General features: G+C 49.0%; 2 protein-coding genes across 16 annotated transcripts; both read right to left on the bottom strand.

Moving 5' to 3' along the window:
• Positions 1-421: 421 nt before the first annotated feature.
• ECM1 (extracellular matrix protein 1) lies at positions 422-7,433 on the bottom strand. 9 transcript variants are annotated; one of them, XM_064282535.1, is made up of 11 exons: positions 7,250-7,432; positions 5,022-5,084; positions 4,934-4,945; positions 4,756-4,845; positions 4,519-4,674; positions 4,340-4,417; positions 3,114-3,436; positions 2,479-2,853; positions 1,560-1,780; positions 1,318-1,405; positions 422-906 (listed from the first exon to the last, which is right to left on the bottom strand). In XM_064282535.1, the coding sequence occupies exons 1-11, from the start codon at positions 7,317-7,319 to the stop codon at positions 676-678; spliced, it is 1,707 nt and encodes a 568-aa protein (XP_064138605.1). In that variant the 5' UTR covers positions 7,320-7,432; the 3' UTR covers positions 422-675. The 9 variants fall into 9 exon arrangements, with proteins under 9 accessions (XP_064138605.1, XP_064138606.1, XP_023403142.1 ...); XM_064282536.1 differs by lacking the exon at positions 2,479-2,853 and having other exon boundaries at positions 4,519-4,599; XM_023547374.2 differs by lacking the exons at positions 4,756-4,845; positions 4,934-4,945; positions 5,022-5,084 and adding an exon at positions 3,944-4,000 and having other exon boundaries at positions 589-906; positions 4,519-4,599.
• Positions 7,434-7,943: 510 nt separating this feature from the next.
• TARS2 (threonyl-tRNA synthetase 2, mitochondrial) lies at positions 7,944-21,563 on the bottom strand. 7 transcript variants are annotated; one of them, XM_064282526.1, is made up of 18 exons: positions 21,354-21,555; positions 20,863-21,059; positions 20,433-20,556; positions 18,634-18,758; positions 17,861-17,978; positions 17,666-17,730; positions 17,338-17,416; positions 16,010-16,156; positions 15,730-15,828; positions 15,197-15,417; positions 14,402-14,564; positions 13,697-13,834; positions 13,435-13,512; positions 10,487-10,587; positions 10,184-10,327; positions 9,928-10,000; positions 9,191-9,305; positions 7,944-8,270 (listed from the first exon to the last, which is right to left on the bottom strand). In XM_064282526.1, exons 1-18 carry the CDS (start codon positions 21,426-21,428, stop codon positions 8,122-8,124), a joined length of 2,211 nt encoding a protein of 736 aa, XP_064138596.1. In that variant the 5' UTR covers positions 21,429-21,555; the 3' UTR covers positions 7,944-8,121. The 7 variants fall into 7 exon arrangements, 6 of the variants coding, with proteins under 6 accessions (XP_064138596.1, XP_010587775.1, XP_064138597.1 ...); XM_010589473.3 differs by having other exon boundaries at positions 10,184-10,285; positions 21,354-21,483; XM_064282527.1 differs by lacking the exon at positions 13,697-13,834 and having other exon boundaries at positions 21,354-21,559.
• Positions 21,564-22,645: the final 1,082 nt, after the last annotated feature.

The raw sequence follows: 22,645 nt of genomic DNA, 5'->3' as shown, positions 1-22,645 counted from the left end.
CACCTGCCCCTGGCACCCTCTACTTCTCTTCTGGGGCAACTCTAACCTCATGCCCAGAGCGCCTTCTCCAGTGCACCCACACTGCCCCCACCCTACTCCCGCCTCCGGCCAGGCCATCTGGCTGCCCTACACCTCAACACTTAGCACACCTCCTATGAAGAACTTCAGGGCAGAGACTTTTTTCGATGTGTATCCCTGGGCTCTAGTACAGTCTACATAGATAGGGGCTCGATAAATGAATATTAAATTAATTAGGGCATGGATGTGAAGGATCAAAAGTGAATGTTAAAGAAATGTCAGGCTAGGCTGAGGCATTTTTGTGGGCTCATCAGGAACATGAACTGTATCTCTTTACCTTTGAATCCTGATAACAAGGTGATGCTCCTTTTAAAATATGTGAATAAATTCAAGATGACAAATAGTGAAGCGAAGTCGTTTAGCTATAATCCCATCACAAGCCTGTGCAACATTTTCTGCTCTATTAGTGGGGGCAGGGCAGTGGGCCTCAGGGGCCAGTCCCTGAAGAAAATCCAGGCAGGCTTACAAGGGTGTGTTTGTGTGTGTGCTGTCACAAAGAAGACACCAAACTCAGGAGGTGTTTACTGTAATGAATGCTCGAGGAGGGTGGAGTGGGGTAGGGTTCCCCCATCTGCTCCTCCAAGGCTCTGGGGTGACTCACTCTTCACTGGGCTTTTGGGTGGGGCTGATATTTGTTTCCTGATTTGGGTCCTGCTCCCCTGGGTCCTTGGCATCTCCAGTGTCTCCAGCAACTACAGCCACATTCCTCAGATATTGGATGTTGAAGCAGTTGGTTTGTTTGTCCCCAGGACTCAGGTCACAGCAGCGGGCAGGGTCTTGCCAGGAGTTATGTCGGGGACCACATAGGTTTTCAATGAAGGCTGATTTCTAGGCAGGAGAAGCAGAGTAAAGCAAAAGTCAGGCATGAATATTTGGGTGTCCAAAGTCCCCCTTCCCTTGGTTTCTACTCCTACCTACCCCCTGGACCTCCTGGAGTCCAGAAAGGGTGCAAGGCTGCCTCCTTGCACAGCTGGATTCCTTGTGACTGACAGATATGGATACGTGGAAATGCCAGAAGCTTGAGGGCCAGAGAAGGCATAATGGGAATTTAGGGCTGGGAGCAGTTTAGGTCAGGAATGAAGACTTCTGGCACCAAGAAAGATTCCCCCACCAGTCCTCGTTATTTCTGTGGGCTGGTTTGAGGTGCGAAAGAGGAGGGGTGGTCTGCTGTTATAGCCCTTTCCCTCCCCTCCCCTGTATTTTCTGGGAGTCTGTGATCCTCCCTCTGCACACACTCACTTCCTCCTCGGCACAGCAGGCCTGCTCTGGAAATGGCAGGTCACAGCATCGGGCAGTCATGTTCTGGATCAGCCCAGGAATCTGTTTACTGGGTCAGTGGGAAACAGGCAAGGGTCAGGGGCTTTGGGCATCCCTAGGTATCAAAATGGGGCTGGAAGACCATGATTTTGTTCTTCCTAAGGGTGTCCCAGAAGGGAGTTTTTTGGGAAGGGAAAAGAGTTGGAGAACTGGGCAAGACTTACTGCTTGGTGAAAACTCTTTGGTTTCCACAGAGATGGCCCATGAGGTTGGGGGTGACTTGGCTGACGTCAAGAGTCAAGATGTCCCGGTCATAGTTAGGGTAGGGAGCCCAACGGGCAAAGCACTCATCCCGGGCAGGGCTAAGGGGGTGGCGGCAACACGAGTGTTGGTGGGTCTTTATAGCCTGCTCCTTGTCACAGTATCTATCAAGGGCATCCTCCCACTGTGGGCCAGAAAGAGGGAAGTCAGAAGCCTGGGCACTTGGCCCCTTCTTGCCTGGCCCTGTGCTTCCCTTACTGCTCCAGACTATAAGATAAGGGGCTCCCAGTCCCAGGTTCCAGGAAAATCTGTTGGCATTGAATCGATTCTGACTCATAGAAACCCTACAGGACAGGGTAGAACTGCCCCATAGGGTTTCCGAGGCTGTAGTATTTATGGAAGCAGACTGCCACATCTTTCTCCCGGGAGTGGTTGGTGTGTTCAAACTGCCAACATTTTGGTTAGCAGCTGCGCGCTTAAACCATTGTGCCAGGAGGGAAGGGCAAAGAACCAGAGGGCAAGGGCAGGTGTGGATGTGTGGGGTTGGGAAGGTGGAAGGGTGGAAGGATGGAGTTGGCCACGGGAGGAGATTAGCTGAAATGGCAGGTGGAGAGGGTCAGGTGAGGCCAGAATTGGATGGATGGACGGCAGACAGGTGCATGGGTGGTGCCATGGGTGGACGAGGTCAGGAGTATAGGATGAAGGCTCAAGACGAACAGACTCAGGTGATGAACACAATGGATGGATGAACAGTCATAAACAGATGAACAGGTGTACATGCTCACAGCGGGGAGGTACATGGACCGATGGACCAGTAGAATCAGAGATCGGAGATGGGCAGGCAGGCAGACAGGTTCTCGGAGTGCTGGGACACCCACTTACAGCCTTCTGTGCACAGGTGTGGTTGTGTTCCTGGCGGCAGCAGCGCTGGAACGCCCGTTCCAGCTGAGTCAGGGCCTGCAGCTGCCTTTCGATGTGGCCAGTAGCTTGGAGGTTGCGTGGTACAGAGTGGAAGCGTCTCAGGAGACAGATGTTCCTGACATTGTCCAGTGTGGGGACCCCAGGGGGAAAAGGTAGCTCGGGGCCCGAGGAAATACCAGGCTGCTGGCTAGGGCAAGCCCGGGGTTGGTACTGTGGCCAGGGAGCTTCCTCCTGGAAGCAGGAGAATCGAGCCTCCCCCTGCTGTTTGCAGCACCCGTAGGCTCGGGTCTTGACCGAGAACTCGGCCTCACAGAACTGGGTCATTGCGTCCTCCCACTAGAGCAAAAGGGGAGGGTCAGCCCAGAAGTCCATCGTTCACATTCCTGCCTCCCGCCCAGGCTCCAGAAAAGGATCCTGGACAGGTGGACAAAGCACCCAAGGTTCTCCTCAGCTCTCCTGGAATACTGGGGAGGCCCGAGGGAGGGCCAGCAAAAGAGACCTGAGGTTCCTCCACACCTAGGCCTAGACCTCTAGCCCCTGTTTGGGGATCAAAGGCCCACCCCCACACTGCTCAGAATCAAAAGCCCCACCCTTACCGCAAGTTTTGCACAGTCCAGGCGGTTTGTGTGGCTGCTGCAGCGGCAGCAACGGGAATATCCAGTCTCCAGCAAATTGAGGGCTTCACCCTGGCGAATGAGGTGGGAGTAGCCAGTCTGGGGTAGGTTCCAGGGCCCATATACCACATGTTGACGGCCAGGGAGGCAGATCTGGTTCAGATTGTCTGGAGAAGGTCGCCCAGGGGGGAAGCCATCCAGCCGGTGGCCCCAGCCCCCTCGGGGTCGACCTCGTTGACAGTGCTGGGCTGGATTCCAAGACTCAGGCTCTGGGTGGCCCTGGCCCAGGGAGTGCGCTGGCTTTTCTGGAATGGGAAAAACAGAGTGGGAAGGCTGAACAAGTGGAGGAATAGACAAAGGCTGGGGGAGCTGGGGGAGCCTTGGTGGTGCCCTAGTGGTTAAGCGTTCAGCTGCTAACCAAAAGGTTGGGAGTTCAAATCCACCAGCCACTCCTCAGAACTCTATGGGGCAGTCTTCTCTGTCCTATAGTGTTGTTATGAGTTGGAATCAACTCTCGACTAGATGGCAGTGGGTTTGGTTTGGTTTAGCTTGGATGAGTTGGCGGGATTGAAAGAACTTGGGTTTGGGGAGAAAGGGTAGGGGAGATATAGGGGAAATGGGGAAGAAATGAATTTGTGGCTCTTACCTTTGGAATGACTGACTGAAAGTAAATGAGAATTGAGACATGTAAGGTGAGACCCTCACAGCCCCCTTCTCCAAATCAGGCCCTGCTTGCTGTACTACTTCCCAAGGCTCAGGCTCCCTGCCCTGCTCCCCAGGAGAGGAATGGACGGACCAAAGCTGTCACTCACTTTGTCTCTGCTTAGATCCGAAGGTTATTTCCTCCTGCTGTGGGAAAGGTGGGTCTACTGGGGTAGAAAGAGATGGGTAAACAAAGGTGATAGCCCACCCTACCCCATGTTGGGGTGGGCATCTCTACAAGAGGGGGACCTGACTACGTCCCATTTATAAAGAGGAACTCATAGAGGAGCAAGTAAAAACAAATGCTATTTTTTAAAATGTTATATAAATGTATAAAAGATATTATTTCCCCAATTTTACAGGTGAAGAAACTAGGGCTTAGAGAGGTAACATACCCAAGGTTCCATGGCTAGTAAGTCAGTGGCAGAGCCCACTATCTTGTCTGCATCCCAAGCTCATGTTCATAAGGCCATGGGCAGGTGAGAGGGTAAAGAGAAGTCACTTACCTTCTTTTTGTTCAACAGGGAGTTGGGGAGGGGGCAGCTCTTCTTGAATGGGGATGGCTCCATGAGGGAGAGGGTGATCTGTTGACAAACAGAAGAATGAGCACAAAGGAGCAAGGATCAGCCTGGTGTCAGAAGGCCCCATGGTGGGGGCAGAGGCTAGGGAAAGGGCAGGCACTCACCTTTCCTTTCAACAGGGAGCTGGCGAGGGGGCAGCTCTTCTGTTTGGACAGGAATGGCTTCCTGAGAAGGAGGGGTCTGCGCTATAGAAGGGGAAGTGTGTGAGCAGGTGATCCCTTCTCCTAGACAGGGCAAGGAGAGGGGAGGGGGTCTTTTCCCTCCGCCCTATCTGAAGAACAGAAGTAAGCCTGAGTAGAAATTTGGAGGGTAACTGAGAAGGACATGTGGTGGGGACTTACCTTCCCTCTGTCCCTCAAAGCGAGGGCCATGCTGAGATGTGTCAGGTTTATCCATGGGGAGGGTTTGGGTCAGGGGTGGGGAGGGTTTGGGTCAGGGGTGGGGAGGGTTTGGGTCAGGGGTGGGGAGGGTTTGGGTCAGGGGTGGGGAGGGTTTGGGTCAGGGGTGGGGAGGGGGTTGCTGCATAACCAACTAGAGGCAAGAAGGGAGACGGTCAGAGACTGTAGTTCCTCCTGGTCCCCCAATCCCATGCTGCTCTCCCAAACACCTTCTTGAGGGTGCTGGGTGAGGTGCTCTGGCCTCAATTCTCTCTGTCCTGGAGCCTTGGGGCCTGGAGGCAGGAAGGGGGACTCAGAAGCAGTTTTGAAGAGCCCCTTTCTGGCCCTGAGCAAGGGATGGGGAGGCTGTGGAGCCTGAGTGTAGGGAAAGATGACCAAGACACCAGGAAGCCCTCTGTATTGCTCCTGCCCTGTGTCCCCTACAGTGGTGTCACTACGGTTGGTGTCACCCAGTGTGGTGTCACCCCCCCATGGATACACATGTAAGTTTATTATAAATCTTAATCATAGAATAATATGTGATATAGTTGTAAATTGGTTAAATGTAATATTTCTTAACTTATATGAATACTAACAACAAAATTGTTTTGTAAAATCTTTCTACATTGAATTATATTATTAGTAATTGAATGGAAGCCTTTTTTGATTTTTCTCCTGGTTGTCTTTTAATTACTACTTCATTCTCAAAAGTTACTGATATAGGTTCACAAATACCAATTACAATATTATAGTTAAAAAAACAGAAAATCTGACAAAATCAGCCACTATAAAAAACGCTGGCAGCAATGAAAACAATAGTGCCTGCTTGTAGCACTTGCGAACAAAACCACGTGATTCACTGTAATTGGGTAATAACGACAGCTCTGACCGATTGCATTAGACGGTTCAAAAAGTAAATCAGCATACAGTTTTAGCTTTGCAGGTAGAGTGATACATGAAAGCTGGGCGTATGAAAAATACTTTTATTGTTATAACTACCTACACGGATATTTTTATAAAAAATAATACATTTTTGTTGAAACACTGCACAGAAATTTTATAGTCATTTTGGTGTCAACCTCTCTGACAGTGTCACCCAGTGCAGTCTGCACCCCTCTAGGGACGCCACTGACCCCCTAGTCCACCCCAAACACAGTTAGATGTGATCAACTGGGTTCTGACAAAGCCTGTGATATTCTGATAGTCCTGTCCCTACAAGGCTCCAAGGCTTCGGTCTGCTGAGTCTGGAAATGTGACATACGGGGCTGGGGAGTACAGACCCTTACCTAATCTGCTGTTAGTGTCTTTCCCTCAGGGCTTCTGGGTTCTCCTCCCCACAGCCTCTCTGTGATGCTTCTCTAGTTTTCAGAGGAGAAAGTCTAGACCCTGAGCAGGTTGAAGCCTCATCTGTCCAATGCCTCCACATACCCTCCTGCTCCAGGTCCTTTCAACCTCTTCGGTTTTCAGATAAGGAGCCCAGTCTGGAAGCTTAAGTGCCTTCCCTTCAGCTAGTCCCAGCTCCTCCTACCCAGGCTCTGTTTAGGACCTGAGGGAGTGGGATGATTCATGGTACCTAAGGCAAATCATGCCCACAGCCACAGGGAACTGAACCTCTCGTAGTTGATCTGCAGGCACAAGAGACTAGGAAGAGAGAGGGTGAGACAGGGCCTTTCAGAGATATGAACTAGACATTCTCTCAACAGTTTCCTTCACGTGTTCCCTGCTTTGCTCAGGCACCAAAGCAGATGAACAATGTGTGTGTACTAGATGGTGGCTGTGCCTGGTGGTTCACCTGTTCCTCTGTGGACAGACACCCTGTTAACTCTTCCTTAAACGGGCAACAAGTCAGTCAAGGCTCCTGGGTCAGTAAACGGGTTTTGAGTAGCCTGAGGGCCCCTTCCTTCTCCCTTCCCTGCCTAGAAGTCTTTCATACACATCTTCAGACAGAGGCCCCCTATTCTGTGACTCTACCCACCCACTCAGGAGTTGCCCATTTCACTCCAATTTTGTGATTCTTGGCAGCAATCTTTAGAAACCCCTCTCTTCTCAGGAGGGACTAGTCCCTGAAGAAGGACATCACGTTTGGTAAGGTAGAGGGTCAGTGAACAATAGATCCTCAATGAGATGGACTGACACAGTGGCTGCAATGATGAGCTCAAACACAGCAATGATTGTAAGGACAGCACAGGACCAGGCAGTGTTTTGTTCTGTTGTACACAGGGTTGCTATGAGGCGGAACCGACTGGACGGCACCTAACAACTCTCTCTTCCTGGCCTGATCCTCCCTCTCTGGTTAAAAGCTCTAGTGCCCCAGCCCTACAATAGACCTGCCTAGAAAAGGGAGGCCGAGGGGAGCATCACCCTGCTGGTGATGAGCTGTCTAGAATGCCTGGACCCAGGTTCCAGGCCCATGCTAGGCAGGACCTCTTCCCAAGTGATTACTCCAACCCCAACTCACCTCCCTCTGAGGCTGCAGAAGCAACAGCCAAACAGGCCAAGACCAAGGCTGCTCTGGACACGGTCCCCATCCTGGGGCAAGGACTGGTCACTGGCCACCCAGGAGGTGCGTTCTCTCAGGCAGATCTGGATTTGAAGGGCTGGGCTGCTGAGAGCCTGCTCCTCTGGTTGCTGTTACTGATGTTGTGAACTTTAGGGCCAGTTCTTTCTCCTTTTTATACATCTGGCAGGGATAGGTCTGGCTGTATCTCCGCCCTCCCCAGCTTCCTGCTGTGACTCAGTCCCAGCTGCGCCTCCTCTGGCAGCCACTCCTTCTCAACTCACCCCAAGGCCTCCTCAGAGGACTGAGAAAAATGGGGATGACAGGGGAGCATTCTTAGGACCCCAAGAGAAACTGACTCTGAGAGTCATGGAGCAAGAGCTGTTTGGGACCTTATTTTGTGCCTCAATTTCTCCTTCTGTATGCTGCCTTCTGTGGAGAAAGGATTTGACAATCATCTGAACTGGGGTTGGGGAAAAAGGGCACTAAGAAGTGTACAGTGGGGAACAGAACAGCCATTCCTGGGGCCCTCCTGACCAGTGAGAGGCTCGGGCTGTCCTTTTTCAATTTTCCCAACCCCCTGGCACAGAGAAGAGAAAGACAGAGTCCACCTCCCTTTATCCTCCCTCTCAGGAGTCAAAAATGAAGACACATACCTGGTAGCTTGAAATTTATTATTTTTAGTTTCACTCTCTTCACATTCAAACAGCTACAGCTTTTCCTCCCTCCTCTCTAGGGCCACCAAGCCAAGTCTTGGTTCAAAAGAGAACTGAGGCAGCAGGAGCTATGAAGGCTCTGCGGGACTCCTGGGGGCCTCATCTACGTACAGGGGCTCAGAACACTTCTTCAGCATTTGGGACCCTGGTGTTCTGCAGCTCCAGCAGCCGCCCTACTGCTTCAGTCAAGCTGTGCTCTCCAAGTCGATGATTCTCTCGAGTCCGAATGTTCACCGTTCTCTCACTTTGCTCTTTCTGGCCGACCACTGCCGGGACAGGTGGGGAGGTTTGGGAATTTCAGGGCAAATTCATCCATATGGAATATTTTTTTGCTGTGCAGAAATTAAACTTAAGAGACCTAAATCTTCAGGAGGGGTGGAAATATGGTTCAAAGAAAGGATAAATTTAGCTGTCCCTTGCTCTCCAGTTCTCTGCTCATCCTAAGGTGATAAGAACATGTCCCATGGCCATTCATTCCCCTATGGCCTTATCACTTCCAGTCAGGAGCCCCGGTGTGAGCCCCTAGGGTCAGCCAGATAAAGACAAACAGATCAAGAACCAGACAGAGAAACTATGCGTGGGGGTTGGGGCATGAGAGGAAGGGGAAGATGGCAGGGGTAGAACACACATGTGCAAGGCCATGAAGATATGAGATTATGGGGCAGCCTGCTTGAAGTACTGGCAGGGCGAGTGGGGCGTGTAAAGCTAGACAATCAGGGAAATTGGCTGTGGAGTTTGTGCTCCTTGTCTTAAAACAGAGCTCTGAGCCCTGGAAAATTCAAAACAGCAGGAGTAAGATAGGACTAGATTTTTCTCCCTAAGATCTTTCTCCTTGCGATGACTCTATCTGGGTTTAGGATAAACAAAGCTAATTAATTAATACCCTAGTAACCTTTTGTGGTCCTTTCTCTCTCATGCTACCTTGGTTACTTAACCTAACCAACACCAAGAGTAGGGCAGGGGTGAGGAAGAGGAAAACTCTTCTAGGGTGGGAGGTGGTGGTCAGGGGGTGAAGGAACCTGGTGCCCAAATGAGTCAGGTGTCCTGAATTCTGGCTCCTTTTGATCAGGTAATGTACCCCAATTATGGAGTTAACCATACTTAACAGACAGGAAAGAAGACTGCAGAGGGCATGTGGGAGAGCATAGGGCTGAGGTCCTGGGCTTTAGCTGCTCCACTCACTCACCAAACTGAAAATTGTAGTGGGCAAGCTGGGACCGGCGGACCCTCCGGCTGAGGGTTAGTCCAGAGTCGGCATCCAGGTCACCAACCAATCCTGCAGCCTGTAGGCTCCGTTGTACCTGGGGCAAAGGTTTCGTGATAGGAACTTAAGTTAATGGAAGGCTGATGAGCTACAACAGTGTGATGTCAATCTTCCCGAAGTCTCCCCAGCCATTCCTCTTTCCCATCTCAGTGTTCTCTGGTTCCCATCAACAACCCCTCATTTCATCCCCACACTGAGGCCTCCACCTCACCCCCTGCAACTTTTTCACCTGCCTCCTGTTGGGAATGAGGCCCTCTCCCGAATTCCTGGACTTTGCCTGCTTCTAGCCACCAATCTACCCAACCAGCTGTTCAACTCTGGTGCTGTCTACACCCTCAATTCTCTCTAGAACGGAAAAATAAAACCAACTTCACCTTACCCCACTTTTGTGCCAAGTACTGATAGTAGTTTTTAGCATTTTTTAATGTTAAGTGTTTAATTTTCACACATCCCAACATGGAGGGATGATCCCTGTTTTTTAGATGTAAACTTCCAGGCCACATCATGGGCAGCATACAGGACAGCTGCCATTCAAGCCCAGCCTGGTGGCTGCAAGTGCTGTGCCCTTCCCACTACCCTGTGGGGCCTCCTCCCACCCACTGCTGGGACCGACTCCCTACTAGTTCTGGTGCTGCCTCGGCACTGGCCCCACTCCTTACCTCCCGGGCATATCCCTCCTGCTCGGGCCCTACAGGGATGACCACCACCTGGAACGGGGACAGCCACAGTGGCCTGGTTGGGAGAGAACAGAGGAGGGCCAGTGACTGATTCTGGCTCTGGTCAAAAGTGTGGGAATGCACTGTGAGGCTGAGGTGCAGAGAGCAGATTTGAGAAAGAAATATAAGCTAGGTTTGAAGGGGAGGAACCATCTGGTTTGAGGGCCAGAACAGAAGAAACTGGGGTCAGAGGTCTCACCATTTTCCCCCACAGCTTTCCGCCAGGACCGCCAACATTCTTTCCACGGAGCCTAGTACTGCTCGGTGAATGAGGACTGGCCGCTCCAGGGCCCCGGCCTGCCTTGGAGGGAAATGGGGGGAATGCAGTGGAATGGGAAGGGTCCTAAAAATTGCACAATCAATGTCAGCTTCCAGTTTTTGAGAAATATCCTGTCCCCAGTAGGGGAGGGTGTGGAGGACTTGCTTTAGGCTTTAGGGTCAAAGGTAGAAGAGGGAGGCCATTGGCTGCCGAGGGAGAAGGGGACAGGGCAAGGTTCTATACCCTCTGTACTGCAGGCCAAATCTCAGGGGCAGTTGGAAGTCGAGCTGGATTGTCCCACACTGATGGGGCCGACCCAGGGCATCCCGGAGGTGCACGTCAATCTGGAGGAGACAGATGGGAGGCATGAAACCAGAACCAGTATCCTCCACTATGCCTGCCACCCACCCCCTCAGCCTATCCATGTCCCCAGCTGTTTTAAGAGTCATGTCACCTAGCTATATCATGCTCTACCCCTCACTGCACTCACTGGGGACTCTGGCAGTGGCTCCCCCTGCCTAAGCCCTATATAACTTCAGGGACATCAACATTCACAGGATGACCCACCCACACTCTGGCCTCTCAACTTATTGAGTGCCTCATCTCAGTGACCTTTATCCCCACCCACACTGTGGCTAAACCCTCCATGCTGTCATCACCCAGAATGGCTGTACCTCTGGAACTGTCCATCAGACACCTGCTCTGGTTACCGCCTCTCAGCCTTCCAGCTCTGACAATTATTCCTACTACTTGTTCTTCAATCTATAGGTTCCTTAACTCCTCTTTTTCCTTCCCATCCACAGGCCTCTCCCACTTTTGTTTCTTCCCCCATGCGGCTGAACCCACTTTCCCCGTTCATTTTTCTTCTGTCACACCCACAGGGCAAAGCCTCAACCTGAGGCCACCCTAGCCTTCCACCTCCGTGGCCCTGCAAGAGAACTGCTTGGTGCTGCCCAGCATGTCACATACATGTTGCAAAAACAGACTGATGCCACTACGGATGTCACCATTTCCAACCTTAACTAGACCCTCGCTGCTGCCAGCCATCCTCTGACTGCCCCAATTCAGCTCTTGTCCAGTTCTCCTTGGGGATTTTCAAGCTTTCTCTTGTCTTTATATCTTCGAGCTCCTCACTGACAACTCTCCTCTCCCCCACTTCCCTCTCAGGAAATGATCCTCCTATCTCATGGAGAATTCGAATTATTGATATTATGAGATGGAAAAATGCCTGGACTTCCTGTTTCCACTCTTATCAACTTCCTTGCATCCACCTCCAGCCTTTTCTCCTGCCCTTATACAATGGCAAAGGTGGTACCTTCTGTGGAGGGCTCTTGATTCCACCCTTCCAGCCTCCCCAGGAACTGCCCTCTACTGTAATCCCTTCTACAACTTCAGCTTTTCCTCCACCCAAACAGATTTCCTCTCATCATAGCATTTAAACATTCCCAAGTCTCTCCCTTCAGAAAAACCTCTCTTTTAATCATCCAGGCTCCTTCTGTTATCTTCCTTTGCCTTTATCAGAGCCAAAATCCTTTTTAAAAAAACTTATTTATTTTTTGTTGTTGGGAATACACACAGCAGAACATTCAACAATTTTTACATGTATAATTCAGTGACGCTGATGACATTCTTCAAGTTGTGCAACCATTCTCACCCTCCTTCTCTGACGTGTTCCTTCCTCATTAACATAACTCACCGCCCCCTAAGTTTCCTACCTGGTCTTTGGAGTTGCTGTTTTCAATTTGATCCCACGTAGTTCTTTAAAAGAGCATAACGCTCAAAGCAGACATTCTTTACTAATTAAGCTAAACTATTTTTTGATTTAAAGAAGACTTGAGGGAACGTTCTTGGTTTAAGGTTAAAGATCATCTCAGGGCAATAGTTTTAGAGATTCATCCAGCCTCAATGGCTCCAGAAATGGATCCCATGAGAATCTGAAATTCTGTGTTGCATTTTCCCCCTTTTGATCAGGATTCTGCTACAGAATCTTTGATCAAGACATTCAGTAATGGTAGACAGGCACCATCCAGTTCTTCTGGTCCCGTGACAAAGGAGGCAGATGTTCATGGGGGCAATCAGCCACAATTCCACTTCCTCCTCCTGTTCCTGACTCTCCTTCTTCCTCTGTTGCTCCAAGTGAATGGAGACCAATTGTGTAACTTGGATTATAACCTCCTGTAAGCTTTCAAGACCCTGTAGCCAAAACTTTTTTTTTTAATTGTGCTTTAAGCGAAAGTTTACAGTTCGAGTTAGTTTCGCATATAAAATTTTACACACATTGTTACATGACCCTAGTTGCTCTCCCTATAATGTGTCAGCACACTCTTCCTTTCCACCCTTAATTTCCCATGTCCGTTCAACCAGCCCGTCTGTTTTTGCCTTCTCACCTCATCTCCTGACAGGAGCTGCCCACATAGTCTCAAATATCTACTTGGACTAAGAACCACTTTCTTCATGAGTATCATTTTATGTCTCATAGTCCAGTCTAATCTTTGAAGAGTTAGCTTCAGGAATGGTTTCAGTTCTGGACTAACAGTCCGGGGGCCATGTCTTCTGGGGTCCCTCCAGTCTCATACTATTAAGTGTGGTCTTTTTACTAGAATTTGAGTTCTGCACCCCATTTTTCTCCTGCTCCACCATGGACTCTCTGTTGTGTTTTGTGACAGGGCGGTCAACGGTGGTAGCTGGTCATCATCTAGTTCTAGTCTCAGTGTACCCAAAACTTTCAGTTATGTTCATTTGCTCACTTCTATCTGGCTACACACCCCCACTTTACCAAAAATGGCCCTTGGCAACTTAACACCTTTTTACTAAATCCAGCAGACACTTTTTGGTCCTTTTTTCCCCTTGACTTCTTTCACTTCTTCCAACTTACCACGTGAGTTGGAATGTCGTTGGCCAATAATTATTCAACTTTCAGACTGGAAAGAGGTTTCTGCAGGAATTCTTTCCTGACCCCTGGTGTTGCACTCCCTTTGTACCTACACAGCACTGGCCCCACCCGGCTGACAGGGCTTATTTCACTTCCCCACAGCTCTCACTAGACTGTAAAGGCCATGGGTGGCAGGAACCGCGCAACTCTTCTTTAAAATCTATACAAGTTAAAAAATATTCCTTTGTACCTACTTGATATTTAATACAACAAAATGAAAAAAGAATAAATAAAATTCTAACCAGAGTCCCTAGCTTACCTTAGGCCCATAGAAGGCACCATCTCCAGGTCTGAGGTCCCAAGGTTCCCCAGATTCTTCCAAGGCCTGGTGAAGGACCTATAAAAGGAATAAGATACAAGAGAAATGTGTCATCTTAGATTTTATAAGCAACATATTCCTCCAGTCCCAAAAAATGACCCCCTCAGAATATGGCTCTGTCTGAGGATCCTGGCTCCTATCTCTCCCACCCCTTCCACTGGAGAGCAGTTTATCTGCCTTTGCTTCCTGACCTCCTACTTACCTGCTCAGCCTGGTCCCAAAGACAAGACTCCCCTAGGAACCCAGATGGCCGGGTGGACAGTGCCAGGCGGAAGGAGAAGCCAAGGACAGCATAGACAGAGTGGAGGAAATCTAGGCAGTCTCGGATCTCTGCTTCCAGCTGCAGGCAGGAAACAAGGGTGAGCTGTGTGTCAGCTGGAGATGGAGGGTGATGGTAGTTTGGGGGAAAAAGAGGGCAGAGGCATAGAGAGATAGCAGAGACAAGATGGGGGTAGAGCTGTAGTATGTAAAGAGGGCAACTGAAGGGCAGGGACGTTGGGAGCTCAAAGGGAGAATGGAAGGCAGTTATAAAACGCTTTGGTGGAAAAAATATCCCCTAAAGTCTTCTTTAAACCAAACGACAGTCTAGTTTAATTAGTAAAGAATGTCCGTCATGAACACCGCGTTCTTTTAAAGAACCATCTATATGGGATCAAACTGACAACAGCAGCTGGAAAGGTTAGACAGGAGGCTTTTATGTTAATGACGGTGAAATAATTTGAAAGAAAAAGATGAGAATAGTTATACAACTTTAAGAACGTAATCAATGTCACTGAATTGTACATGTAGAAATTGTTAAATTGGTGTATGTTTTGCTGTGTATATGGTCAATATACAACAACATCAAAATAATCAAAATAAACAAATAAATAAATAAAATGCCTTGCTCGAGGTGGGGAAGGACCACCTGATCCGGGGCACAGAAGATGTGAGCGTCATCCTGCTGGAAGCGTCGCAGCCGAGTCAGTCCCCCCAGACTGCCAGAAGCCTCAGCGCGGTGCAGGGCCCCGAAGTCTGCCAGTCGCAGGGGCAGCTCTCGCCAAGATCTGGGCCGGTGGGCGAACATCAGGCTGAGATTGGGGTGGGGAAGGGTCAGAATCACAGGGAGACCCAGCCCTCGAAGATGTCTCCTCTGCCCGATCTGCTTGCCTGTTTTCTCTGCACCGCCAGTTAACACCCTTCCTAGCTTTAGCACGCCCTGCCACTGAGTCCTGTCAACACCACTTATCGCAGCCTGAGCCATGCCTGCTTCATAAGTGAGTTTCCCAGAAAAAACCCATATAGAACTTGTTGCTGACTCATAGTGACCCTATACAACTGAGCAGAACTACCCCACAGGGTTTCTAAGGAATGACTCATGCATTCAAACTGCTGACCTTTTGGTTAGCAGCCTAGCTCTCAACCACTGTGCCACTAGGGTTCCAGTAACAGCCATTAACTCACTGTGCCCTTGTTCTGTGACAGGTAGTGAGCTGAAAGAGGAACCTTAGATAGCAAATCCAAATTCTTGATTTTACTAATTAGGAGGCCGAAGCTTAGAGAGGCACAATGATTTTCCCAAGTTTCCGTGGCTACCTACGGAACAGACTGAAGACTCAAATCTAATGTCGCAATATCCTTTCCCAGACTCTATTAATATTTAGCAACTCAGTTGCCTCATCCTAACCCTGGGAGGAACCAGGCTTCCTTGCTCTCAGCTCACCAGTGTGCAGGGCAGTTCATGGGCTTGAGGGCGAGTGTGGAGTGGGCTTGATGGCTGGTGGAATGGTCACTCAGGGAGCTGGCAGGTCTGTCGGAGCCCTGGCGCTGCAGGGCAAATATGTCTTCCCTGTAATGCTCCCAGTGTCCTGACTGTTCCCAGAGCTTCGTAGAAAACAGTGTTGGGGTTTTTACTTCTGAGAAACCACGGCGGGCATACTCAGCCTGGAGATGAGGGTACAGACATGGAGGGCCAGAATGACTGGGGGAGAAGAGGCCGAGTGGCAGCTGTCTCATTCTCCTGAGGCCCTCAGGCCATGTGGATCCCAGTCACAACCTATTAAATACCATGTTCCCTCTCTCTGTCTCCTGCTGCAGATTGCACATTCTAGCACCGGGATCAAAGTCACCAGCACTTTAGGATGCTTATATCCACGCTTCCAATCCCCCTCTATTGACTCTCACACCCCAGCTTCTCCTAGGGCCCCAGCCCCACCCTGGTCTCTCTTCTCCAGGACTCGGTTCCCCCTTACTTACCCTGATAAAAGCCATCAGTGCATTATACACCCTCGTCCCCCGGGGCAGGAAGAAGCAGCTCCCAGGGCTCAGCTCATGGAAGAAGAAGAGCTCCTGTTCCTGGGGTCAGGAAGGGCAACAGTCAGTTCAAGAGGAAAGGGTTGCTTTGGGACCTAGAAGGAACACCTGACAGCTGTTCCACCTGTTTGATTCTGCATCTGCTCCCAACATCGCAGTCAGATTGCTTCCATCCCTCTCTAGCCCTTGGCATCATCCCTCCCTATCTTCCCAATCTCTGTACCTTGCCAATGCGCCGGTGATCCCGCAACTCTGCTTCCTCCCTCCACTTTTCCCAGGCCCGCAGCCCCTCTGCCGTGGGGAAGGAAATCCCTGACACTCGCTGCAGTGTCTCTGGGACCCCTGAAGACCTCCACAAGGATGAGGAGTTCTGTGGAAGGACACGGAGAATCAAGGGGAAGGTGGGGAGGACTGAAGTCACCCCACACCCCCACTTTCAACCCTCACATGGAACTCTCAGTGTGAGCATCACAGGTATGCTGCTCAACAACAATCCCATCTCACCTCTCTCTACTACTTTTCCTACCATCACCACCAGCAGGGTGGACCTCTCTCTCCTCTAGACCCCCTTGCCATGTTAATAGCCTTAGAATTGCCTGACTCTTGATTTCTATGGATGTCTTGTCCTGGTCAAGCCTAACCTTACCCTGTCACCTCTTTTTGTCCCCATTTTTACTACCACTGTAAGATCCCCTGCACTTAGTTCCTTCCCCTTCTAGCCAATGGCTGCTCAGGAGCGTAACTCTTAGCTCTGGTCAAATGTTAGTCTACCCATCTCCTTATCAGTCTCCTGAACAGCTGCTAGAAAACGCAATCTCCCACACACAGAAACTCAAATACCTTTGCTTGTTTTTTAGGCTCCTTTAATAACAGTAATAACGAGAAGCAGCCTACCTCTTAGAGCACTTTTAACTCCTCCTCAGACACTTTCTCACGCATTAGTTGGTTTTCATTGTCTCTATGATGTGGACTCACTGGTAGGACAGGATTTCACATCCTCACTTCACAGATGGAGAAAATGGCCACAGATCTCAATCGTGGCAGAGCCAGGACTAAGTGAGGATGGCTAGGTTCTCATTCCAGGGCTTTGTGCTCTACACATCTGCCTCTCCCTTCACGCCCTGCTCCCATCCCATCCAATAACTCACCCTGTCCAGGAACAATACTTTCATAAAAAGCATGCCCTTGACTTAGGGTATTCTCCCTGTGCCTGTCAAGTGGTGTCGATCAACCTGCTGGACCATACCCCCTTTCCCAGGACTCTTCTCAAGTGGCCCTATCCAGCCTGCTCATGCCCTCCCCCGCTTTCTCTCTTAGCACTGATGTCCAACTGTAGAATTTGAATTGGCTTCTGGGTCCTCACAGGGTGTTCAGCATTTGCTATCAGTTTGGTAGTTTCTAGAAGGCAGGGACTGAGTTTCTTTCTCCTTCTAGATCCCCCCCTCAGCTCTCAGAGTAGAGAAGGGACTGAGAGAGAGAATCATCTCTCCACTCCTTTGCTCACGCCAGCGAAAACAGGAGTCTCAACCTAACCCTGCCTTCACAACTGACCGCCAGCAGCTTCAGTCCTCCAATTTGTCCAGTATGCCGAAGGTGGGGGCCCTGGCAAAGGTCAACCAACATGCCACACCTGGGAGAAAAAAGGGGCCAGTTAGTGGTTCCTAAATTCTTTGAGCTACTCGTTTTCACTCCCTCATAGCCTTCTGGTCACAGAAAGAGGAGGTGAACAAGACTTGTTCTACAGTCAGAGCAATGAGAGATAAAAACTAATTCCTGCTCCCATTTCTCTTTTTGGAGACATACAGATTACCTTCTATCCTCTGACCCCTATCTTTGCTTCCCCACCTCTCCCTGTCTCCCCCATCTTGACACCACTCACCCGTACACTGTTGTTGTTGGACCTGTCACTTTCTCCTCAATCAGGCGAAGCTTAAAGGGGTTATCCTGAAAGAAGACAGAAGGGAACAGAAGAGGGAAGACAAGTCTTCATTCCCACAAAGATGTCCTGGGAGACAACCAGCCCTTTCCTCATGCTTCTGAATCTTTCTTCTAAAACTGTACATCTCCACCCTACCTTGAAGAGCTGGCGAAGCTGATCCTGAGAAGCCTCTAGCCGCCGGAAGGGTTGAGTAGCAGCTGCAAGTTCCTGGCAAATCCGCTCCAAAAGAGGTAGCTCTGAGCCTTGGACAGTCCTGGTAAGAGGAGAGTTGGTGGGCCTGCATCACCTGGGTGACAGATCTGTGGCCTAGAGGGTGGGAGTGGAAGTCCTGCCCTCCAGAAACATCTAGAATTATCGATATAAAACAGACTCAGAGAAAGCAAAAATAGAAAACCAGATAGATTTTACAGCTGGAGAAAAAGTTCTATGCATGAAATTAAAAGCTGAGTGCAGGTAATATGGCTGGACAAAATTAGAGCAACAATAATGAAGAGATGAAGTAAGATTCCAAGATTTCTAAAAGCTAAAGAAGATAAGTTTTAAGCAGGGTTAGACACAAGAGAGGGACATGGACTAGTAAAGAACTGGTACCATTGTCACAGTTGAGGCCTGGATAGCAATTATAATAACAACAATGATAAAACAATGACAGACACTGAGTTTCTATTATGTACCAAGCACTGTATATGCACCTTATAGGATAATGATAGGGGGTGGGGTAAAGGGCCCCACCTCCCAAGCCTGGAGACTATGTCAAACCGAGTTACACTCTCAATTCTGGCAAAGGTGCTATGCAATGCCTCAGCTATCTGTTAGACTTCTTCTCTAAACTGAATGTGCCCAAAGCCCCAGAGAAGGGGCTCCTAAAGCACTCCAGAACCATGCTCCTCCTTCCGGACACTACTCACCGCTCCTTTCCCAGGAAGAAATCATGGTAGAAACCACATTCTGTACTTGGACCTTGACAGAGGACAGCGCCTAGGAGTTGTTCAGCTGCTGCCCCCAGGACATGAGCACTGGAGTGCCAGAACACCTGGGTTCAAAAGAAAGGAGTTCACAAATTCAGAACCTTCTCCCTTTCCCCAAGCTCTGATTCTCTCCTTAGGGAAGCTGGTGGGAAAACTGGTATTGCTCTTCTAGGGATAACTGCCCCAAAATGAAGAACCTAGACCTTGGCAGTGGCTGCTAAAAAGTGAAAAGTGTAAAACCGACTCAGAAAAGAAAGTGAAAAGCCAGTATCCTGGAGCGTGGAGGCAGGCTAGTCAGTGTTCCTTTGTTCCTCCTATAACATCTCCTTTTAGGGCTTCAGAGTAAACTGCCTTCCTGTGACAACGGTTCCCTAGGGCTCTGCTTGGTCTTTTAGTCCTTTTCTTTTCCTACCCTAGGATTTCAGTGTGATGTGATACACCTACTTGTATGGGTTTGGTCGCCATCTATAGAAAACAGATCTCCATTTTTCTGGATTCTAACAGATGAGGTCTGCGTTACCTGAGCTGACATGAAGGAGACAAACTGGGGAGGTGGACAGGTTGTGTGCTCGGTTGTGGAAGCCATGTTAGTATTAAATATACATCTGGATAACCTACAACATGTGTGCTCAAGAATTAAGGGGGCAGCTGGCGTACTACCCTTGTGTTTTTTAACTTGTTATTTCTCCTTTTCATTAGTACATATGATGTCTGTTTAATAGATCCAGGCTGTCTATATAAAAATTTTCATCACCAGGTTCCAGCTTAGGCGGGAAGGGTTAAGATAAACACAGTCTATTGGTCTCCACTCATCTAGAACAAAAAAGAAAGAAGAAAACCAAAGACTCAGAAAAGAAAGTAGCCTACAGGACTAACAGTCTACATGAATCACAGCCTCAACTACTTTGAGACCAGAAGAACTAGATAGTGCCTGGTGAGTGTTCTGCTCAGGGCACGATAGGTGGATTCTTGTAGAATGGGAGAAAAATCTGGAACAGAACTCAAATTCTTAAAAAGGAGAGACTTATTGGACCAGTTGAGACTAGAGGACTCCCCAAGACTGTTGGCCTGAGATACTCTTTAAACCTTAAATCAAAATTATCCCTTGAGGTCACCTTTTAGCTAAATAACAGATTGGCCCATAAAATAAAGAATATCACTCATGAGTAAATGACTTTTTAAAAAAAATCATCTATATGGGACCAAATGGTCAAAAATTATGGCAAAGATGAGAAGGTAAGGGAGCACGGAAATTAGAGTACTGGAAATGGTACAACCAGAATGGAATGAATGAGAATGATGGCAGTGTGAAAAATGTAACCAATCACTGAATAATTTGTGTAGAAACTGTTAAAAGGGAACCTAATTTGCTGTGTAAACTTTCACCTTAAACACACACACACAAAAACCAAACCTGTTGCCATTAAGTCGATTCCGACTCATAATGACCCTATAGGACATAGAACTGCCCCACAGAGTTTCCAAGGAGTGCCTGGTGGATTCAAACGGCGAATCTTTTGGTTAGCAGCTGTAGCACTTGACCACTATGCCACCAGGGTTTCCTTAACCATAATAAATTATTTAAAAAGATAAAAATAAAAAAGACAAGCAGTCTGTGGTAGGTCTCCCTCTCAAATGTAAACGCAGAAACTGAGGCAAAGAAAATAAATGCTAGAAGCCTCTGCTTGCATATCTTACAGTTTAGTAACCACCATATTTCTGATAAGGAAGGAGCTTACCGCCTTCCCCTCTGGGGAATCAAATGTCAGAAATCTGACGTTGGAATCTGTCTCCAAGGGCCGATCCATGTCATAAGGTTCTCCATTCACTTGGGCAGCCACCGCAGTATTTGCCAGTGTTGAACTTTGGGGATGGGGAGTGGGGGTGAAGAAAAAGACAGTTACAACCCACAGGGGTAGAGAGGGCCTAATCTCTTGGTAATTCCAAATTTGCAATCCTGGAGAAAAAGAACCTAGCATTTCTTTTCCCAGAAGACAAGAGAGAAAGAGCAGACTCCGAAGCTAATGCAATAAAACAAATTTACGAGAAGGGCTGTCTTGATGGGGATCGAACAGAAATAAGCAGATTGCATTTTCGTTCCCCGCTCAGGTCCAAAGAAAACACAGAGGCAGGAGGATGATCCTAGGAGGTACAGGATGGGCCTGGTACCTGATCTGCTGGGCTAGTTGGTAAGGGGTTGTGTTCCATGCCACAGCATCCACTTTCTGGCCTCCAGGAAGGGATATTTTAATAGTCCGACGTTCCTTCTGTGCCATGCTTGCTAACCTTTTTACCTGAGCAGCCCAAAGCTCCTCGAAGAGACCAAGTCGCTCTGCCAGCCAGGGTGCAGGGGTCGGCACGGCTGCCTGAAGTGAAAGATACGTTAGGAGGTAACACAGATCCCATCATTCCTTCTTGGGACCGGGTGTGGCGGGAGATGAGGCTATTTAAGTGGACTTGGTCCTGGGCCGTAGGCCGGGGCCCTACGGGGTGCAGCACTCCCCAAGTCGCTGACCCTTGGAAGCAGGCAGCGCGTCTAGGGCTACGGTAGCCCGGTCCGGGGACTCTCAAGGTACGGAAATTGCATCAGGCTGGGTTGAGAGTCTACACCTTAGGCTTCGAGTGGGGTGAGTCCGACGCGGTTCGGAAACTTTGCGTACCTCATGCACCGTGCGCAGCCCGCAGGCTTGTAACCCTGGGAGCCGGAGCCGCGGCCACATCTGATACAGCCCCATGTTCCTTCAGACCCGTGCCTACATCCCCAAACAGATTATCGCCGCTTTTCCTTCACCAGGTTTTCATTGGCTTCTGGACCAACAACGTCCCTGCATATTGGCTGCTGCAGCTGCCACTCTTATCTGGCCCCACCTCCAGGAACTCCGAAGAAGTACACCCCACACAGCACCAGCAGCGATGCGGGTGGTTCCGCTTGCCCGGAAGACCCAAGCTGTTACACACAAGCCTGTTACTTTTTAGCTGAAAGCCCAAAGTAGCAATACAGTATCCTGCGGCCTTGAGTTCAGTAGAACTGGTGAGGGCAAGAGTGGTTGAAAAACGGCCCGGAAAGGGTAGCTGGTAATTTTTTCTTAACCACAAATTTTCCTCTACATGGCCTTTACTGACACGTTGAAAACCCTGGTGGTGTAGTGGTTAAGTGCTACGGTTGCTAACCAAAAGGTCAGCAGTTGGAATCCACCAGGTGCTCCTTGGAAACTCTATCGGGCAGTTCTACTCTGTCCTATAGGGTCGCTATGAGTCGGAATCGACTCGAAGAAAACAGTTAAGAGCATGGGCTTTGGAGCCAGACAGACCTAATGTATCTGCCATTAACTAGGTAATTTTAGGTATTATTTCTCTGTCCCAATTTCTTCATCTATAAAATGAGAATAATAATAGTATCTATCATTACCAATTGTTGAAGTTAATTTTATGTAAATAATATAGTATAGTGCGTAGTATATGGTAACGAGCAACAACAAGCTGTTAAAATAAATGAATATAACAGTTCAGGACTGGAGCAAAGAATCTGCAGAGGGCATCGCTTAATTTTACAGATAGGAATTTAAGCTCCAACAGTAAGTGCTCATGCTGGCTTCTGAATCTAAGTCTTGTACTCATCCACTGCACCATGCTTTTTCTGGTAATGGAGTTTACTCTCAATGTGTTCCTCCATTACCTCAGAAAGAGAGGTGCCAGACCCTAGAATCTTAGCTCTCTGCCTCCTATATATGTCCTTTGCCTCTCACTCCCACTCTAGCATCCTAGCTCTCAACTTCCTTTATCTTCTCTTCCCTCTCCCTGCTATATCTAGTACACAAGACTAGGTATATGTGATTAATTTCACACAGTAAAAACAAACAAGGTCAAGCTTGTAGTAGATAAAGAATGAGGGGGATGGATTGGGGGGCAGCTGTGAGGTTCTCAGTTATTCCCACTAGTCCCCTCACCTGGG

Source organism: Loxodonta africana, chromosome 3, assembly GCF_030014295.1.
Source record: "Loxodonta africana isolate mLoxAfr1 chromosome 3, mLoxAfr1.hap2, whole genome shotgun sequence".
NCBI classification, from domain to species: domain Eukaryota; kingdom Metazoa; phylum Chordata; class Mammalia; order Proboscidea; family Elephantidae; genus Loxodonta; species Loxodonta africana.
This window is presented reverse-complemented; position numbering and strand designations above follow the sequence as displayed.

Coding starts and splice junctions, on each gene's coding strand:
- TARS2 (XM_064282526.1), bottom strand. CDS start 21,428: ATGGGGCTGTATCAGATGTGGCCGCGGCTCCGGCTCCCAGGGTTACAA. Junction 20,557..20,862: donor CAACTAGCCCAGCAGATCAG/GTACCAGGCCCA, acceptor CCATCCCCAAAG/TTCAACACTGGCAAATACTG. Junction 10,001..10,183: donor GAAAGCTGTGGGGGAAAATG/GTGAGACCTCTG, acceptor TCTCCCAACCAG/GCCACTGTGGCTGTCCCCGT.
- ECM1 (XM_064282535.1), bottom strand. CDS start 7,319: ATGGGGACCGTGTCCAGAGCAGCCTTGGTCTTGGCCTGTTTGGCTGTT. Junction 1,781..2,478: donor ACACCTGTGCACAGAAGGCT/GTAAGTGGGTGT, acceptor TCTGGCCCACAG/TGGGAGGATGCCCTTGATAG. Junction 1,406..1,559: donor CAAAGAGTTTTCACCAAGCA/GTAAGTCTTGCC, acceptor CCACTGACCCAG/TAAACAGATTCCTGGGCTGA.